The 21,538-nt window shown below is 41.6% G+C and overlaps 1 protein-coding gene across 1 annotated transcript; it reads left to right on the top strand.

Moving 5' to 3' along the window:
• Positions 1 to 538: 538 nt before the first annotated feature.
• Positions 539 to 21,295, top strand: ATP12A (ATPase H+/K+ transporting non-gastric alpha2 subunit). Its single transcript, XM_044282015.1, has 23 exons — positions 539 to 814; positions 1,703 to 1,855; positions 2,809 to 2,865; positions 3,372 to 3,575; positions 4,507 to 4,620; positions 6,057 to 6,191; positions 8,701 to 8,818; positions 8,955 to 9,223; positions 9,551 to 9,749; positions 10,157 to 10,266; positions 10,351 to 10,485; positions 10,563 to 10,755; positions 10,851 to 11,026; positions 11,245 to 11,381; positions 11,899 to 12,049; positions 12,164 to 12,332; positions 13,492 to 13,646; positions 13,825 to 13,948; positions 15,194 to 15,339; positions 16,759 to 16,892; positions 17,239 to 17,340; positions 18,667 to 18,758; positions 20,945 to 21,295. The coding sequence occupies exons 1-23, from the start codon at positions 803 to 805 to the stop codon at positions 20,971 to 20,973; spliced, it is 3,114 nt and encodes a 1,037-aa protein (XP_044137950.1). The 5' UTR covers positions 539 to 802; the 3' UTR covers positions 20,974 to 21,295.
• Positions 21,296 to 21,538: the final 243 nt, after the last annotated feature.

Below are 21,538 nucleotides of genomic sequence, written 5' to 3'. Positions count from 1 at the left end.
CTCTTCCAGCTAATAGCACAACGCAGGATTGTTACCACCTTTTTATTAATAGTAAGTTTAACAGAGGACGTATAAGGGTGCTACTTCCTTTAGGTGTCCACGCCTGTGTTTGGCTCTGCAAACTGTGTCCAGCCCGAAGCAGAAGTGACTGCAGTCATAAGCTATATGTCTATATTGTCATTGCATTGTGATCATTTTTTTTTATAATTATATAATTAATCATTTTTAATAATTAAATTGGTTTTGTGTTTGACATTTAATTATTTAACGGAATGTTCCATTTAAACTTTTGCAGGTGTCACTGACTCCTCCATGACCTTAGACATGTGCAGGGCAGGGCAATGTGTATTGTGTTGCTGATTGCTACTGAAACGAAAATATAGAGGCACCCTCTTTACATGGTATATGAGACACTGGGCATGACAGATCCCAGGAAGTGGAGAGAACTGGTTATTTTCCATCTGGCAACATGAGATTTGGGGCTGGATTACAGGAGGTACCTGTCTATGGGGTGGAGTCACCAGCAGAGATCAGAGCTACAAATAGGACCAGCAGCTGGATGCTCAGGCACAGGGATCTGGAAGGCTTCTATGTCCTGCCGAAAGATGTCCAGGTGTGGGAAGAACCGTAGCTAACATTGGCTCCTTGTTGGGACAGCCACAACCTCTGAAGCTCTTGCATTTTGGATAACCTACTGGACGCCCTCCTTTGCTGGCCCGGTATTATTAACCGTCTCTTTGTGACTTTATTCCGGATCTGAGCAGCAGGATTCTGTATCTGAAGTAATATAAAATAAGAAACAATGGGAACAGAGGTAAGTCACTGGCAACTGGAAAAGTAGAAATAAATATAAACATAAGGACATGAGACCCCTGATTCTCCGACTCAGGCCTCTTGCACACGACCGTATGGCTTTTTCAGTATTTTGCGGTCCGCAAAAAATACGGATGACGTCCGTGTGCAGTCTATTTTTTGCGGAACGGAACAGCTGGACATGTTCTATCTTTGAACGGAACGGAAAAACGGAAATACGGAAAAGGAATGCATACGGAGTACATTCGTTTTTTATTGCGGACCCATTGAAATGAATGGTTCCGTATACGGAACGTAAATGGAAAAAAAAAAACTTTATGTGCAATAGGCCTCACATTGATATTGATAATGGTGCAGGGTATATTATGATAAGTGTGATTTCTGTGGCTAAGGAGGTTCCCTTATCTCCCAGCAGACTTCATATCCTCATAAGCAGTGATACATTGTATTGTAGTCTGAGATTATTGTACTCACCTACATCCACTGCTGTGTCTTTTCTACTATGGTCCATCATAGGGTTTAGGTACCAGGGGTTTGATGTATGAAGTTTTTCTTCTTTCCACTAACAATTCACACTTGTTCTATGTTTCTATACCTAATACCCAGGACAATGCTGTACATTGTAAAATTAATAGTTCCATCACTGTAGGTGCACATCTCTGATCTGGTTGCACTGTAGTAGATCATGTCACTTAGGCACTGTATATATTTTCTCATAAACATGTGTTAAATTTACTATTTAGTGTTAAGATTTTATTTTTTTCTTTGCTCAGATTTACAGTGAACTTTGATAGAAAGTCAAAATCATTACATTGGTTACTATTTCTCTAGAGGTCACTTTAATATTTTAAGTTTCACTGATGGGCTTTGTGTCTTGCTGGTGTTGCAGGCGAATTCTGATGTCTACAGTACGACGATTAATGGAATAAATAACATGGAAAAGGAAGAAGACCTGGGTCTGGAGGTGCTGAAGAAGAAGGAGAAGAAACAAAAGAAGAAGAAAGACAAGAAGGTTGATGATCTGAAACAAGAACTTGATCTGGTGAGTAATTCTTCTTACAGAAGCCCACATTTTCCTACAGTGTCCATTATAACATCCCAGAACTTAACTATATATAGGTAATGCTGTCACCAAGTTTTATTGTCTATATGGGCTAGACCAAGGGAAACTTCTTCTTAGGGCTGTATTACACCAACAGATTATCTGACCAATATATGTCCAATCAGATCAATAGTTGGTGTGTATGACAAAAGATCTGTGTGTGTAACAGGCCATCTGACCAATGATTGGTCAGAAATCAGTCAGATATATCTCAGATAATCTTTTGGTGCTCAGCTCAGAACGGTCCTTGAAAGAAGAAGCCTTGGCTTGTGCAGTGATAAAACGTCTATAGAAATAGTATGGACTACTCTTTATCTAGCTAGACAAAGAGTAGTCCATACGATTTCTATAGACCTTTTATCACTGCACAGGCCAAGGTTTCTTCTTTCAAGGACAGTTCTGAGCTGAGCACCAAAAGATTATCTGAGCTGAGCACCAAAAGATTATCTGACCAATCATTGGTCAGATGGCCTATTACACACACAGATCTTTTGTTATGCGCAACAACTATTGATCTGATTGGACAGATATTGGTCAGATAATCTGTTGGTGTAATACGTCTCCGATCCTTTAGATCAGATCTTTGGATAGTACAGTGTTTGCCTTGATCTTCTCTGCAGCACATTAGGACGTGCACTAGTCAGACGTGTGCTCATTGAATGCCGACTGGGTCACAGCAGGTTTGGCATATTTACACTGTGAGGTGTTTCGCAATGAAGAATTTAAAAAGAAGAACAGCCATGTCCATTGTGTGATGCAGAATATTAAATGTGGGTTACGTTCTTCTACCTGAAGATGAATGAATATAGATATAGACAACCGTTTTCTATTAGTAAAGAAATATGTGCAGACTTTTTTTTTTGATCGTGGTCCTTCTTTGTGTTCACTTTTAGGAAGACCATAAACTTAGCATCGAAGAACTGGAAGCAAAATATGAAACAAGTCTTAAAGTGAGTAAGAAAAAACCCGTTGCCCTGTGGATCGTAATCCATTTAACAAGCTTGGCAGAGATTTTGTAATTCTGTAGGTAACTGCCTGTGACAAGTGGCCTTATCCAGCCTGTGTCCTGCTGGAGACACATGTCTGTTACAGTCAACTGCCTATTGAGATACCATCAGAGGATGTTATCCTCATGACCTGCAGGTAATTGCACTGGTTAATCAGTACTCAGCATTACGATGGGAATTCTTCATTCTAAAGTTTATAGTCTGTAGGAATCCAAAATGGAAGATGTTTCCAGAGATTTTATCGCAGTCTCTTTAACGAGCTGCTCCTGATCAGCCAGCAAAAGTACCACAAATTACATAATCAAACTGCCAATCTGCACCCTACAACATGGGTGATGGGTTTAACTGGTTCACTTCTTCGTTACCTGCCAGACAGATATAAAACCACTGAAACAGGGCTCATCCTGTGTGGAGTAAACTGAGGTTGTTCTGCTCTTTCTTCCTGACAGGGTCTCACCAGTGCAAGAGCTGCAGAGATTCTGGAGCGTGATGGTCCCAACACACTTACACCCCCTAAAGGCACTCCAGAAATCGTTAAGTTCATGAAGCAGATGATTGGCGGCTTCTCCCTCCTGCTGTGGGCTGGTGCCATACTCTGCTGGATCGCGTATGGAATTCTATATGCTCAGGATCCTAATACATCCCGGGACAATGTAAGCAGCCTCGGATTGTCTCTATTGTTTTATACCTAAAGCTGGCTATACACTTTGGATGGCTGTTGGCTGAATGTACATTCCTCCAGAGTAAACTCGGTGAAATCGTTGTATCCAGCACATATCCATGAACAGTATAAGACAAACACATTTTCTTAAGGCATGTTAAGAACTACATGTTCTAAAACAGGGCATCCTGAGACGATGCCGACGCATTTCAAATGAGAAATATGACAATTCTTAATAATAGCATAAGATAGCATAGCATGGACACCTCTGGTGGTGGAATATCTATCTTAAAAAAAAAAAAAAAAAGGATCAGGCATGTTGAAATTCATCATGCCCAACCCTTCTTTAACATTTGCTATTGAGGAATAGTCATAGCCATCTTTATTCTCAGCGTGTACTGCAGATATTTGTTGGCAGATCCCAAACATACCCATTATTGAGGGAACCACAAAGGGGTTGTCCCATCTGGGACATTTATGGCATATCACTAGGATAGGTCACAAATGCCTAGAAGGTGTGGGTCGCACCTGTGGGACCAGAATAGTTTGGTTTCCTCTAATTTCCTTATGCAAACATGCCCAACACTCAGCTGGAGAACACTGGTTTGTCATTGAATGCATCACCATTGTCACCATTGTCAGCAGTAAGTCTCCTTGTGTCACTATATACTGTATAGTGAGAAGGATGAACCATCATTCATCCCCATACAGTAAATTGATTGCAACATTTAAATGTACTAACCAATCGATATGCCATATAATCGATCAGCACAATGTTACGGGCAGATTATCTGCTGCTGTAATGGTATAATAATTATATAATCTAGGAAAATATACCAGTACCGTTTCAGGTTTTGCAGATTATTTCTGACATATAAATTTACACTTTCCACCTTTATGACTGGTGTACCCTTTCTTCTCAGCTGTACCTGGGTATTGTCCTGGCAGTGGTGGTCATCCTCACCGGCTGTTTTGCCTATTTTCAAGAGGCTAAAAGTACTAACATTATGGCAAGCTTCAATCAGATGATCCCACAGGTGAGTGTACATTTATCTTGGGTCCCTGGATTGTTTTTCTGTTTTGTTCTAAGGTTTTGGAAGGGGAACTGCAGGAGGATGATGAGCCATGGATACAACAGCCAATACCGCCTCCATTTGCTCGCGACGGGCCACCAGCCTCCATCTTGCTTGAAGATCTCGGCCGAAATCCCGTGCGGCGCGAGATTATGTCATACGCCACCACGCCAGCCGACATGATGACGTCATACGCCACCACGCCAGCCGACATGATGACGTAATCTCCCGCCACACAGGATTTCGGCCAAGATCTTCAAGCAAGATGGCGGCGGCCGGCCAGTTGCAAGCAAATGGAGGTGGCAAGTTTGATAAAAAAAAAATATGTATTCCTAATTTTACACTCAGATGCCACGATCATGTATGAACACGGCATCTGAGGGGTACAATGACGGGGGCGACGCTATCGCAGCTCCCTGTCATTGCATCCGCTACTTACAAAGAAAAATGCTTTGTGGCGAAGTAATTCATCACAAAGCAAATTTTATTTTATTTTTATTCGGCAAAGCAGCCGAATTGAATTTTTAAGAAATTTGATCATCTCTAGTCATGACTTCCTGTTTTGTTACAGGTAAATTTTCAGTAGTCATCTCATTATCATCACAGGAAGAATTATAATGACAGATATCACCTCTGTATAGCTAACACAGAATCACAGCTTATCTACCCCTCCTGACTTCTGCATAGGTCACAGAACATAGCTCCTATAGAAGTCAATGGGGTCTTCTCCTGTCCATTCTGTCTCAAAGGACAGAAATTCCTACATGCTGCTGGACTGCAGGGTGGTCGTAACCATGGAAACTTTCTCTGCATAATAAATGCTATTTGCTGAAGTGGCAAAACCCCTTTAACATAAAAATTTAATTTTCTTGAATGGGTCCGAGAGATGCGTTGTGGTGCGGAGCAAGGATCGGGAGCCAACAGAAGCACTATGGAGGGCTTCCGTGGTGTTTCTGTCCATGCCGCCGCACCGCAAAAAAAAAATAGAACATGTTCTATTTTTTTACGGTGCGGACTGATCACAGGCCCATTCAAGTTAAATGGGTCTCGATCCTTCCCGGCCGCCGCATGGTTGTTGCCCGTGCATTGGGGACCGCGAATTGCAGTAACCAATGCACGGAACGGCCGCACAATGGCCGTGTGCATGAGGCCTTATACTAAGCAGTACATGATTTTTAACAAGGGTGTCTGAGTTGACCAACTCTTTTTTTGACAGCACACAGTTTTTTACATATTTACATGCGGTAGTGATCGGGTACAAGTGTTTTTCCTTCTCAATCATGCATCCTAAAAACTTCCCACCGACCGCTCTCAGGATGCTGCTTTATTATAAATGATATGTATCAGGTGAAGGTCTCTGAGGTTACAGGGAAAAATGACTCTTACTTATGTGTCGCCAGCAAGCAATTGTCACTCGGAATGGAGAAAAGCTTGAAATTCCGGCCAAGGATCTTGTTGTAGGAGATCTGGTGGATGTTAAAGGAGGAGATCGAATCCCAGCAGATCTCAGGATCATCTTTGCTCAAGGCTGCAAGGTAATCAATCTAGGCCTAATTAATCTTTGGATTTTTTACAAAAAAAATTATTTAAAGGGGTTGCCACTTTCTGGTTACTCTTAACAAATGTGTTTGTGAGTAGTGATGAGCGGCAGGGGCAATATTCGAATTCGCAATATTTTGCGAATATTTTGGAGAATATTAGTCATAAATTTGCGAATTCAAGAATTCGCGATTATATTCTTGATTGCGAAAACCGGCAATGTAATACAGGCGTGGGTCACTTTTACTAAATTTTTCAAGCTGCTAGAAGTTTCCTGAGACTGGAGAAAATAGTTGGCACGGCAGAACATTACAATAGCTTTATATGCAAATAGATTGCGTAAATTGGCAATTAATTATGCGCATATTTTAGCACAATACGTGCAACTTCACATGTTAGCAGGTCTGACTATATATTACTGATTGGTGCACTAAGTATTGTGGTGACATCACAGCACTATGTCTGTAGCATGTATGTATGGACAGCAGAACCTATCAGCTACACTATATCACGATCTAACCTACAGTGACTATCTCCCACTAACTATCTGTATTATATATATAAGGCTACTTTCACACTGGCGTTTTGGTTTCCGTTTGTGAGATCCGTTCAGGGCTCTCAGAAGCGGTCCCAAATGGATCAGTTTTGCCCTTAGTGCATCCTGAATGGATAAGAATCCGCCCAGAATGCTTCATTTGGCTCTGTTCCGTCTCCATTCCACTTTGAAAACGGACACCAGAACTGATGAAACTGAGACATACAGATCCGTCCTGGCACACAATGTAAGTCAATGGGGATGGGTCAGTTTTCACTGACACAATCTGGCACAATAGAAAACGGATCCGTCCTCCATTGACTTTCAATGGTGTTCAAGACGGATCCGTCATGGTGTTGTTAAAGATAATACAAACAGATCGGTTCTGAACGGATGCATGCGGTTGTATTATCTGAATAGATACATTTGTGCAGATCTATGACGGATGCGCACCAAACGAGAGTGTAAAAGAAGCCTAAGCTAACTAACTATCATACAGCAAAGCACAGAGCACAGCAATGACATTGCTGTCTCTCTCAGAACCGCAGAAAATGGCTGTTGGGGAGGTTCTTATATAGTAAGGGGTAGGCAACTTTCCTATTGGTTGCTAGGGATGTTGCTAAGCTGAGACAAAGACATTGCAGCCTTCTCATTGGCCCAAGCAAGAAGCAGGGAGGGATCATAGTTTCAGATAAAAAATGTGGAAAAAATGTAGAATATTCGCAAATACGAATATATAGCACTATATTCTAAATCTTCGTGAATTCTCGGGGCGATATTTGTGATTAAAATTTGTGATTAAAATTTGTGATTCGAATACATTCGCACCCAACACTATTTGTGAGATGATTATATGGCAGTTACCAATATAGTCTTTGTTGAAATTCTGCACCATTTCCTATATTTTATCAGGTATGCTCCCTTATTTACAAAGTCTTTTGACCTGTCCACACAGATGTCCTTTCCATAAGATGGAGTCTGATGGAGGGTCATCGCCTCCATTTGATGGCTCCTCCATTAATACACACTGTACCTGCACTGAACTCCTAACAGAACAAGTACAGATGGCAGGTGCAGGGGCTTTGACTCGAGGAGACATCACAAGGAGATGATTTCCCTGGTCACATGACGCTCAATCAGTGTCCATCTTATGGATAGGACCTCTGTGTGGACAGCACAAAAATCTTGGTAAACAAGGGAACATAACTTATGAAATATAGAAAATAGTGCAGAATTTCACCAAGGACTATATTAGTGCCGTATTATCATCTCACAAAGACATTGGTCAACAATTACCAGAAAGTGGCCATCCCCTTTATTTAAAACTAAAGAGGTCCGCAATAGCCATTCCACTCCTGATGATGTATTTACACAGATTACAATGAAAGTGGATATGACATAGGATAGGGTCTTTGTAAGTAGGTAAGCATAGGATATAGTGGACACTCAAGCTTACAGCCCAGGACTAGTTGCAAAGGACAGCTTGAACTGACTTGCCACAGAAGGTGATGATGGTGTAGTGGGGCCTGATGGTTCCTTGCTATGCATGCACCTATAGAGGGCTGTACAGCGGGTACTCTAATTAAACTGTACATACTCACTGTATGAGATGAAGATGGTGGTTGTTTAGGACTAATTGTTGTGTACATATCAGGGTACTTTGCCTTGATGGAAAATTCACATGTATTTCAGTCTGTATTCCATGCTGAAATCTATGTGGAATCCACTTCCACTTGGCTTTATTAAGAACCCATGCTGTAGCTTATATCAAACAGATTTTAAAATCTATATTGTTTAAAAATTGATTGACACGTCACGTATTTAGGCAGGTTTCACGCAGAGTAGCCACAGGCAGATTAGCCCCAGTGACAGGGACTAATCCACAGCATATTAAACTGCACATCTACTGCAGTGCTTTCTAGTAGATCAGCATTGGATTTTACAGAATTTCACCGTTGACTCCATTTCAGGTGGATAATTCATCTCTAACTGGTGAGTCAGAGGCTCAACCTCGATCCAGCGAATTCACACATGAAAACCCTCTCGAGACCAAAAACATTGCCTTCTACTCTACTACCTGCCTGGAAGGTAAGGACGTGACACACACTGCATTTGAGGTCAGAAGGTGATTGATGAAGACCTGTTAGAGTGGTCGGAGGACATTTCAGGGACATTCCAATATTCTATGGAGCTATGTGAAGAATATTCAATTTCTCTTCTGTAGGTACAGCAAGAGGTTTCGTAATAAATACTGGTGACCAGACAATTATTGGTCGGATTGCTTCACTGGCATCAGAAGTTGGTAATGAAAAGACCCCAATTGCTGTGGAGATTGAACACTTTGTGCATATTGTGGCTGGTGTGGCAGTGTCTATTGGAGTTCTGTTTTTCATCATTGCAATGTGCATGGGATACTCGGCTCTCAGCTCTATCATTTTCCTTATTGGCATCATTGTGGCAAATGTGCCTGAGGGACTCCTTGCCACCGTGACAGTGAGTACTTGTTCTTCTTGCTTAGACATAAGACACTGAAGTAAACACTTTTTACAATGTGCTGTGTGTAGCCACTGCTATCCTTCAAAAAACTTCACAGATGTCAACCAGCCTAAAGACAGATCAGTGTTACCATGTATTATATTTTGCTTATGTGTGGTATGACATATGAAAAACCTCTCTATTTTAGTCTCTAAACAGCCTTGCCCATAGGTCGTGTGCCATATAATATTACAGCTCAGATGTTTTTCTAACCTCTTACAAAGATAACGGCACCTTATGAAGAACTCTCCACAGATTTAACCTGTGCAACTCACTTGCTTTTAGGTAACGCTCTCTCTGACTGCGAAGCGTATGGCAAAAAAGAATTGTCTTGTGAAGAACTTGGAGGCTGTGGAGACACTTGGCTCCACCTCCATTATCTGCTCGGATAAAACAGGAACCCTGACGCAAAACAGAATGACTGTGGCCCATCTCTGGTTTGACGATCATATCCACACAGCTGACACAAGTGAAGAACAATCACGTACGTAATCATTCTTAAATTTTATGGAAACACGCAGTGGCATAATTAGAACTGACTGGGCCCACAGCAAATTCTTGAACAGGGCCCCCCAAGCAATCCCCTCCTTCTTGTGGCCAGTCAAGATCGCTCTTTCAGACCAGGCTAGGCAGCTGATCCGTCCGTTTTCATGTATATACTGTATATCATATCACTGTATATACAGTCACTGTATATAATATCATTGCATAATACTGTTGCAGGGGCCCTGACAATAAAATCTTTTAGTCCTCCTCCTGGGTGGGCCACTTCTGAGATCGGGCCCCGTAGCCTCTTCTCCTGCTTCCACTGTAGCTACGCCCCTAGTAACACACTGTCTTTTTATCTAGGTACAGAGCACAGTCTTTTACACTAGATGTTTATCTTTCCAGATCACTCATTTGAGCAGACATCTGAAACATGGAATGCCTTGTGCAAGATTGTGTCTTTGTGTAACCGTGCCGAGTTCAAGGCTGGACAGGACGACCTGCCAATCATGAAGGTATGTCCTCTCTATCAGTGCAGCTATACATGAGTAAAGGGTTATGTGCTCTTTCTGCATCAACCCGTTGCTTTATATTTTCAGAAAGTTGCAGTTGGAGATGCTTCTGAGTCGGCCCTGTTAAAATTCTCAGAGGTGATCACTGGGAACGTGATGAACATCCGGAGTCAGAACAGGAAGGTCTGCGAAATACCTTTCAATTCCACCAACAAATTCCAGGTATGAAATCTCCATCACTGATCTTCTCTGATGTACACATGTCTTGTAAACTAACTAAAGGACTTTTGTATTTACAGCTATCAATACATGAGACTGATGATCCCCAAGACCAAAGACTCCTTCTCGTCATGAAAGGTGCCCCAGAGAGAATATTAGAAAAATGCTCCACTATTATGGTTGGAGGCAAGGAACTGACATTGGATGAGTCTATGAAAGAGTCCTTCCAGACAGCTTACATGGAGCTTGGAGGACTTGGCGAGAGAGTATTAGGTACAATATTAAACACATTTGTATAATAAAGTTGAACGTGTATGTTTTTTTATGCCTTTGTTGTCACTCACCTCAATGCTCCTGCCATGTTCTAGGATTTTGCCATCTCTATCTCCCAGTGGAGGAATATCCCTCATCCTATGCATTTGACACAGAATCCATGAATTTTCCAACCTCAAACCTCTGCTTTGTTGGGCTTCTGTCCATGATAGATCCACCTCGTTCAACAGTACCAGATGCTGTTACAAAGTGTCGGTCTGCAGGAATTAAGGTAGGATTCAGCATTAGGTCTATTTCATAGTACATGGCAGTATGCTCCTATATAGATCAATATAATTACAGGTATTCTTGTTTATATTGCTGAGGATACATGTACATTTCCTAGGGAAACTGTGATGTGTATACAGGTGATGAAAAGTCTTCATCACTGGGTATGCCGTGCCATTGTCTGCACTTTGTAACTGAATGCACCATGTTTCTTAACAACAGGTTATCATGGTAACTGGAGACCACCCAATAACTGCAAAGGCTATAGCTAGAAGTGTTGGTATCATTTCAGCAGGAAGTGAAACAGTCGAGGATATTGCCAAACGCCTTAACATTCCTGTGGAGCAGGTTAATAAGCGGTAAGAACCTTACACAAGCACTCCCGCAAAAATGTTTATTCTCTGGCCAGTTAGAAAGGTACATGATGTAAATTGTGGTGAATGTATTCTTTTTACAGTTTTCTTTGTGAGTTACTGTATAACCTCCCTTCTGGTCCTCAGCTGTATCATGTGACCAACATTCTGACTCTCCAACTAACAGAGTATCTTATGTGTGGACAGGAATATGAGCCTATATGAGCCTCAATCTCATAGGAATTAAATATAGAAACTGACTTCCTGTCCACACATAAGACACTGTGTTAGTTGGAGAGTTAGTTGCGTGATACAACTGAGGACCAGAATGGAGTGGAAAACTTACTTCACATCATATACCTTTCTAATGGGCCACAGAACAAAATTTAGAGGGACTCCTTCTTTAGCTATGTCTGAGATGGAGTATAGACAGAGGTCATTTGGAACTGGCTAGACCACAAAAACTGTGTGCAGCTTTACACAACTAGATCTCTGACCTGTTAGTTTATTCTTTCCGGTACAGCGAGGCAAAGGCGGCCGTGGTGAATGGTGGAGAACTGAAGGACATGACATCGGAAGAGCTGGATGACATTCTAGTCAATCATGCAGAGATTGTATTTGCCAGGACCTCACCTCAACAGAAGTTGATCATCGTGGAAGGCTGTCAGAGACAGGTGAGAACAGACTGCGGTTACTTGTGTTATGGTGAATTCTACATGCAATTTTGGTCACTGATTCCTGACTTTGTGACCGGTATAGACTAATGAATGTTGTACTCTGTGTTCTAGAACTATGTGGTTGCTGTGACTGGTGATGGCGTTAATGACTCTCCAGCTTTAAAGAAAGCAGACATTGGAATTGCCATGGGTATTGCTGGTTCGGATGCTGCCAAAAATGCAGCAGACATGATTTTGCTCGATGACAACTTTGCTTCCATTGTCACTGGAGTAGAAGAAGGTATAATGTGTGTCCTGTGTGCGTGTACAGTAATAAGCAATATAAAGGGCTAAATAGACACCGTAACTTGTACAAAGTGAGCAAATTGTTAGTACAAACAAATGCAAAAACTTTGTACTATAGCCTGAGCTACTACTCGTTCTCCTGCATCCTAAACTAATTATTACCCCGTAACTCAAAGCTAAAATCCATCTTTAGAGAGAAGATGAATGATCCGCTCACTGAAGGATCGAATTATATACATCCCATAGAAGAGTATGGAGGAAGGAGTGAGTGAGCTGATGGAGTGGGATAGAAGCACAGTCACTGTTCCTGGCTGTAGAAAATGTTCTATCTCACCCCAGTGCTGTATTCACAGCTATGCTACTTAGTTGTGCTGTCTAAGGTCCTCTATGCTTCTGAAGATGTGCTACAGAGAGATAGGGGAGCAGAATCTCCTCTTCTGGGAGAAATAATAGAATCTAGTCTCTGCCCACTAGTTCAGGGAAAACAGAATATTAGAGATGGAGCTTCCAGAGGAGAAGCTGAAGTCCTATAATCAGAAACGGTGCCAGTTCACATGTAGACACACTATAGCTTATTCTGATATGTCACCTAAAATGACAGATATGCTTTAAGTATAGGCAGATAATTAAGACTTAAATACTGTAGGCACCTTTTGGAGTATTTCTTTACATTTTCTTTTGCCAAAAAGGCATTTTGTTGTAGGGTTTTATGAAAAAATGTACACCATTCTTTAGAATGCTTCTGCAGCTTCTACAGTATGTATCACAATACATGCCGATCAGAGTGAAATCTGTCAGAGAGCTTGACTAAAGGCTCAGTCTCCAGCCTCTCTCATGAACAATCTTTTAAGCTAATCAATGACCGAATAAAAGTTACCTACAGCCTTTAAGCAAATTGATCGTCTGTAAGATTTAGTGATCGCCCAACAGGACATGTCGCTGATACATTACTGATCTGAGAGTTAAAGTTGCAGCTTTACATAATTGGGAAAGCAAACCCATTTTTAGGGCTCTGCTTGCAAAATCTTGCCAAATCACCCATGGGCTACAAGGTGAGGAATGTGTGATTGAGGACGTATTGTTAATACTGTACCCATATACTTGTCTAGAAGATAGGATATTCCAGTGTCCTCACCACAGCTTTAATTTTACAGGTCGTTTAATCTTTGATAATATTAAAAAGTCAATTGGCTACACCCTGACCAAGAACGTCGCTGAGCTCTGCCCATTCTTAATATACATCATTGCCGACATCCCTCTGCCTATTGGTACCATCACCATCCTGTTCATTGATCTGGGTACAGACATTGTGAGTACAAGTGTGGCTTTAATTATAGAGGGAGCAGGATAGAGATTGCAGGGCTTGTTTAAGTTTCTCTCTGCAACTCCTCCAATGCATATATTTTATAGTTTTTATATTTGCATGTAGAGTGGCCATAGAAGCTGAAGAATCCAGAAATGATCTAAGAACATTCATGTCCCCACAGATCCCATCAGTTTCATTTGCCTATGAGAAGGCAGAGAGAGACATTATGAACAGGAAGCCTCGCAGGAAGAATGTGGACCGACTAGTTAACCAGCAGCTGGCGCTCTATGCCTATCTGCAGATTGGTGAGTTTATCAGATGTGCACAAGGATATATATATATATTTATACACTGAACAAAAATATAAACGCAACACTTTCGGTTTTGCTCCCATTTTGCATGAGCTGAACTCAAAGATCTGAAACATTTTCAGCATTACTCTCAAATATTGTTCACAAATCAGTCTAAATCTGTGTTAGTGAGCACTTCTCCTTTGCCGAGATAATCCATCCCACCTCACAGGTGTGGCATTTCAAGGTGCTGATTAGACAGCATGAATATTGCACTGGTGTGCCTTAGACTGCCCACAATAAAAGGCCACTCTGAAATGTGCACAGTTTTGCCTTACGGGGGGAAGGGGGCGGGGGGGGGGGGGGGGGGTACAGAAAACCAGTCAGTATCTGGTATGGCCACCATTTGTCTCACACAGTGCAACACATTTCTGTTGCATAGAGTTGATTAGGTTGTTGATTGTGGCCTATGGAATGTTGGTCCACTCCTCTTCAATAGCTGTGTGAAGTTGCAGAATATTGGTAGGAACTGGAACACGCTGTCGTATACGTTGATCCAGAGCATCCCAAACGCTCAATGGGTGACATGTCCGGTGAGTATGCTGGCCATGCAAGAACTGGGATCTTTTCAGCTTCCAGGAATTGTGTACAGATCCTTGCAATATGGGGCCGTGCATTATCATGCTGCAACATGAGGTGATGGTCGTGGATGAATGGCACAACAATGGGCCTCAGGATCTCGTCACGGTATCTCTGTGCATTCAAAATGCCATCAATAAAATGCACCTGTGTTCATTGTCCATAACATACGCCTGCCCATACCATAACCCCACCGCCACCATGGGCCACTGGATCCACAACGTTGACGTCAGCAAACCGCTCACCCACATGACGCCACACACGCTGTCTGCCATCTGTCCTGAACAGTGAAAACTGGGACTCATCCGTGAACAGAACACCTCTCCAACATGCCAGACGCCATTAAATGTGAGCTTTTGCCCACTCAAGTCGGTTACGACGACGAACTGCAGTCAGGTCCAGACCCCGATGAGGACGACGAGCATGCAGATGAGCTTCCCTGAGACTATTTCTGACAGTTTTAGCAGAAATTCTTTGGTTATGCAAACTGACTTTTGCTGCAGCTGTCCAGTTCAGCTCACGCAAAATGGGAGCAAAACCGAAAGTGTTGTCTTTATATTTTTGTTCAGTGTATATATGAAAGAAATTGACATGTCTAACAGAGCCCTTCTCTATACACAGGAATTATTCAGTCTGTTGGGGCTTTTCTGAATTACTTCACTGTTATGGCTGAACAAGGATTTCTGCCCCATACTCTATTGGGCCTTCGTGTTCGCTGGGAAAAAAATGACATTCAGGATTTGGAAGACAGTTATGGGCAGGAATGGGTAAGTACATATACAAGACCACCTATCAAAAGGACGTTGTTTATATATATGACCTAGTATTACCTGAATGTTCAATAGATGATGCCATTATAGCTTAGAAGTAATATAGTTTTTACTATATTGACCGGCACAATGCTGCACCTTTGTTTTGATGCTGACAGGGCTTGCTCTGGATGAGATTACACTGAGAGAAAAGGAATCATGTGAACTGTAGTTATTCTCACAGATACTGCCTCTTAATTGCAACTGTCTGCATGCTTTTCTATTGCATGGTATTAGTTTTGTAAGTACTCCCTGTCTTCACAACACAACACAACTCTACTACTGAGACACTGCTCTACTGTGCCAATGGCCCCTGCTCCATCTTCTGCCCTGTATGCAAAGTATGCCTTCTCAGGGAGCAGTGGAGATAGCAGGCAAAGAAGAGGCATTTTATATGTAACATCCCTTACCTTACTTCAGGGAGAGAGGTGACCACATGTTCAGATGGAACGTCACACAAGCAGGAGATAAACACTAGAATGGTCTTGACATGAGACTAGTTTAGGACTTATTCACACATCAATGTTTTGATCAGTGATTTCCATCAGTGAGTGTGAGCCAAAATCAGGAATAGAGCCCACACAGAGATAAGGTAAGATCTGCAACTGTTTAGAGCCGCACCTGGTTTTTGCTCAAAATCACTGATGGAAATCACTGACCAAACACTGACTGTGTGAATAAGGCCTTACAGAGGCATCCTTTTAAAGAAATGTTTCTAATGAATACTTTGTTGTCTTTTACTCCCTTGATATGCTGCCATGACCCCAGAGAAAGCACAAATAGGCTAACAGTTCTGGGCACAGACCATCTGTCACGTGATCTCACCTCTTAAAGGGGTTATATCATATAGTAGATGGCAATCTCTTCCCCCCCCCAAAAAAAAGCTGTAACCTCACATTCTACTGCAGCTAGGGCGCATGTCTTTTCTACTAGAGCTGTCTCCCTATCACAACTCAGGAGGAAGTTGAAGGATGAAACTGAGCATGTGTGGCCTTTTCTCAGTGAGCAGGTAAAAGAAATAAGAAAATAAACAAAGAGCAGGTGGTCCAATAGAGATACAGTTTTTTTTTTTATAACTCAAAGGCTATACAAAATTTTTTAATTACATGCAATTGCAAAAATATTTAGATCCATTTGCTGGTTTGAAAACTGTAAAATATTTTGGGCGGGACAACCCCTTTAAGCATGTCTTCTTGTAAGTAGAGGTCACATGACAGAAAGGTACATGCTCAGAAAAGTTAGTCTGTATATGTTACCATGGCAACCACAGAAGAAGCACAGCATCCTAATAACTAGAAATATTAGAAAATAACATTATTTTCATATTAATTACCGTTCAGGCCCGTCCCTCATCTTGTTTTACCTCGCTCGTTGCAGACGTTCAGTCAGAGGCAGTTCCTGGAGTGGACAGGTTACACGGCCTTCTTTATCAGTATCGTTGTGGAACAGCTGGCAGATCTTATCATTCGGAAGACCAGGAGAAATTCGGTCTTTCAACAAGGTTTTTTTAAGTAAGTAAATATGATTATTTATGATGAGAGTGCAGCATCATATTTCTACACAAAGCTGTATATATATCTGGAATTCCCTTCCATAGATTCTACTTTTTGACCAATCTTAGATCACAACTTACAACGAAAGCAAATACACATAATAAAAAAAAACTTGGTGACAACTCTTCACCAAGCAGTGGAATATCCAGAGGGGAAAGATTTATGAAAAGGAATACTGGCTTAGTTGCCCATAGCACCCAATTAGATTCCACCTTTCATTTTCCCCCGCAGTGTATGCATGAGGCTAAAACACAGTGTCGGCTATTTCACCACTCACTAAATCTTATCCTTATGTATTTTGTAGAAACAAATTTCTCCTGATGGGTTTGGCATCACAAGTCGCCGTCGCAGCATTCCTGTCTTATTGCCCTGAAATGCCATATGCCTTGAAGTTTACCCCATTAAGGTGAGTTGTGTGACCTAAGGGCAAGATAGAAGATTAGTTTTTTGGAGTCTCATGTATCACCCAATAATATGGTGTAACAGAGCATCTGTAGTTACATTCATGGAATCGTGATGATGTGATGTCATTTGAGGATACACAGTCATCTTTTGAAGGCATGGAGCATTTGATAGGGTATATATTAATTATGAGGACCCTCTTTATCTACTGTCTGAACTGAAAAGTGTTTGATGACTGGCATCTTCTTCTAATATGTTGGGAAATCTTTGTGATGCACGATCAATACAATACTCCCCCTTTTTTTAGCATCCTGAAGGGAAAAAAGTGTGTGGGGTAACTTTAAACCTAAGTTGTCAGGATCTGCAATTTGCACCATTGCCTGCAGACCCACCTGGCGTAAAGGCAAAAGAGCAGTGGCCATGCTAAATTTGTTCTCACTGGTAGTAAGCAATGTCAGAGATGTCTAGCAGCTCCCCCTCTCTCTCTATAGGCACAACTAAAATTAGCAACATCTAGCAAGATGCCAATGTCTAAGGCCACCAGGGGTGCACTGGCCGTATACACTAGAGGGGGAAGTTCCTGGTAGGCCGATTCCCATGAAGATGCCTAGGCCCTCATTATGGCCACCAGTAATGATCTGACACTACCAGAGTTAATTCATGCTGGGAATGTTAAGTACTTATGTACCTGCCCTGTGGCCTCAGATGCCCTCCAGACTCCTAAATTCCACTGTATTGCCAACCTGAGGCAACTGGAGTAGGAGGACAGAATGTGGCACTTGGTGTCAGCCACCACAGAGAGGCAGCCTCTAGGGAGGTATTTTGTGCTGCCAAGGCATTATTTTGTGATACACTGTGGTTTCTGGTTCTGCTGGGGCAGTATTTTGCGCCACATCATGATGGGATTCAGATTTTCTGGCCTGCCTACTTGTGTTGGCCGCTTTTAGTCTTTTCCAGGGCCACTTTAAGTTCCAAGTTCACCTCTGATAGCAACCATAAGATGTACAAAGTTTTTAATAGAGATATCCATACACATTGAATCTAAGTTAACCTAACCCACCAATTTCAGTGGGATCAGACGTGTGTATGGGTGCCCCCCCCATGACAGCTGTTGGGGGAGAGAAAGGTTGGGCATGTTGGATCTGCTTCTGAAGAAGATAATCCGCTGCCAATGGAGTCTAGCAGTGGTTTATAAAACGTCAGTATGGGGGAGACAGGAGGAATCGCTGTAGGCAGCGATAGGGATAATACATAAATACAGCTCTGCGTCTTGTTGTTAGCTCTGTTTGTCCTCTGTTATAATGCCCTCTGCTTCTCTGCTTGTCCTCAGGGTTCAGTACTGGTTTGTGGCTGCTCCATATGCACTTCTGATCTTTGTATATGATGAAATCCGTAAATTGTTCATCAGACGTTATCCTGGCAGTAAGTATAAACACATATATATGCATGTATATTATACTGTATGTACCTACCAAGGAGAAATACTGTAGCCTGTGGGTTGCTGTGTACTTCAGTACTACCAGCATGTTTCTGAATGTCCTTTGAACACTGTGCCTGGAGCAGACTGACTGTAGGGAATAGGTGCTGCACAAGATGTAAAACTGGCTCCATCGCCTGACCCACCCACAAGTAGCTTTTGAGATGCTATCTACAGATGGAGCAGGGTTAGCACTCCAGCTCTTAACCCAAATTTCTTAACCCATCGTTATCTCGTTATCTTGAGACAAAAGCTATTGAAAAGCAATTGAAGGTGTTTGCTTAGATTAGATAACACAACTCAGAAATCTCACAAAACAGGAGTGTTAACTCTACTCCATCCGTAGACCCCAGCACGTTTTTCTTACAGACCACAGATGAATGAGATTTATATAACAGAGACCAGCTCTTCTCTCACTGCACCTATATAAATCACTTATGATCGAAAGCTGGTGTATGATGACATTCCTCGAGTTAGACTAGTGATGGGTTGGACTTCAAGGACACAATCCATGAAAACCAGAAATTCCATATGATGTTAGCACAACTATGTGCGGCCATCACATTTAAAATGCTAACATTTTGTCATATGACTTTGACACATGTAAAAAGGCCAATGAAGAATATTATCAGCAGCACACATAGCACATTTTTTTTACTAAGCTACACCCCCAACTCTTCCCAATGCCTATCGATTCATGCCCAATCCTGCCCAGTCCCCTTTGTGCCCCCACACAGCAGTTATATAAAGAAATGTGCGGCACTCAGATTATTCTAGGCAATTTCAACATTTAAGTTTGTTTCTTAGAATCACTTTTATAATGCAAGATCCAGAATGGAATAATTATCCATAGGTGACCAGAATAGCGTGTCGTACGCTTCGGTCCAATAAGACCTTCATCAGCCGTCTTATCTGTGGCCTAGACTGATGAAGGTCCTATTGGACCGAAACGCTATTGTGGCTACCTATGGATTATCATTCCAATCTGGATCTTGCATTATAAAAGTGATACAGTATTTGCATTATAAAAGAAATAAACTTAAATGTTGAAATTGCAAGTAATCTGAGTGCCACAAATTTCTTTATATATTTAAGTGACTGCCAAGTCCTTCACGGGCACCACCCCCACAGTGTGCAGAACCCCAATTTATACTATATCCCACACAGTAGTTATGCCTCCTTCGTGCTGGGATACCGTGACGCAATAGAATGCATTAAGAATTAATTGGTATAAAAACGTTGTTGCAGCATAACAGGTTTATTAATAATGCCCAGTATCTTGATGCAGTACAATGCGTTAACAGTTAACTTTTATATAAATGCTGTTGTTATATAGCCGCTATATAGTTTTTAGAAAAAAAAAGGGCTATTAGTCAGCATTTGCAGCCCAATGTATTACTATTGATGCTGGGGGTGCTGGCAAAACGCCAATAAGCCTACAAAATACTTATAAACTGTAGAAACGTTACAGAAAAAAATGAGGTTGTTGTATTTTGTTGAATCGATTGCAGATTTTTCTGTGCTAAATAAACAGTTCAAAATCCAGCAGCAGTATAAAACAATCCAGTCCCTCACTCTCTCCCAGATAAAACCCTAAAGCTACCTAATTATGTCCCTTTCCACTCTCCCTATACTCTCCCTATCATTTCTAAATCCATAGCTTCAGTAGGTACATCCAAAACATGCTTTCAAGTCACAAACTGCACAAAGAATAGCATTCTATGGTATATTCAGCAAAAGTACAAGTCAAAATCCTGCCAGCTGATTGGATGACAGGCTGTCTGCCAGGCTATGAGCCAATCAGGGCAGGCCCCGCCCCTCTAGAGTTCATGTGACACTCTATCTGCTTCCGTATTGTCTTTTCCCCACCAATTTTTACAGTAAAATGGAGCGGGCGCTGTTTTTGCACAATTCATCAGAAGCGGATTTGTTTGGCAGCAGACTTTTTTGTGAAATTCATAATAAACCTGATTCATTCAGAATTAAGTCTTTCATCTGTAATTGGTATCGGTCACTTCTCATGGGTTGTGTAGGCGTGAAGGAGATCCAGTGTGGTTGTCTGTATAGTACATTGCAGCCTCCGCAGGGTAGTTCCGTCAGGTTTCATTAACCTATCTGCTTTTGTTTCTAGGCTGGTGGGACAAGAACATGTATTACTGAGGTGGCTGGACCGTTTCCGTCCTTCCCTGGTGGTGTGGATTTTGCTGCTATTATACCTATCCTGTTTGTTGAACGAATCAGGAAGATAAACTAATGTATTGTAAATGTTATGTATAAAATTGTATAATGAAAAATCTATTTTAACAAATTAGTGTAATGTAAAAAATAAGATCATTGCTCCGTTATTTGCAGAGTACTGGAAATGTAGATTTTGTTAATAGATGCAGCTTTTTATTTCAAAACCAAACTATGTCAAATCTTTTTTCATGAATTTACGTTTTTTCAGTAAATAAAAAACTAATTGGTTCTTGTTTGTAATACACTTAAAAGTACAGAGAGTTTATATATACTTATCGTTTTGCATTTTGATCATGCTAAACCTCTGAGGTGCTCTCAGTATTCAGCTGCTTCACAGTCCTCCCCTCTGCTCTGAGTGACCTCTGTAGTGGTCATCTGGTTGGATGCTACAGTTGTCTCTCAGAGGAGATGGAAGGGGTTGTGAAGCAGCTGAAGCACCTACAGTACGCTGTGCTGTCATCAGTTTACCATGGTCAAAACTATTGAA

Source organism: Bufo gargarizans, chromosome 2 (genome assembly GCF_014858855.1).
Source record: "Bufo gargarizans isolate SCDJY-AF-19 chromosome 2, ASM1485885v1, whole genome shotgun sequence".
Lineage (NCBI taxonomy): Eukaryota > Metazoa > Chordata > Amphibia > Anura > Bufonidae > Bufo > Bufo gargarizans.
The sequence above is the reverse complement of the archived record's forward strand: the minus strand, read 5'-3'. Positions and strand labels throughout refer to the sequence as shown.

Excerpts from the sequence above, each read along its gene's own strand:
- ATP12A (XM_044282015.1), top strand. Across the intron at positions 9,224-9,550 it reads GACTCCTTGCCACCGTGACA|GTAACGCTCTCTCTGACTGC; the intron begins GTGAGTACTTGT and ends ACTTGCTTTTAG. Across the intron at positions 11,382-11,898 it reads GTGGAGCAGGTTAATAAGCG|CGAGGCAAAGGCGGCCGTGG; the intron begins GTAAGAACCTTA and ends TTTCCGGTACAG.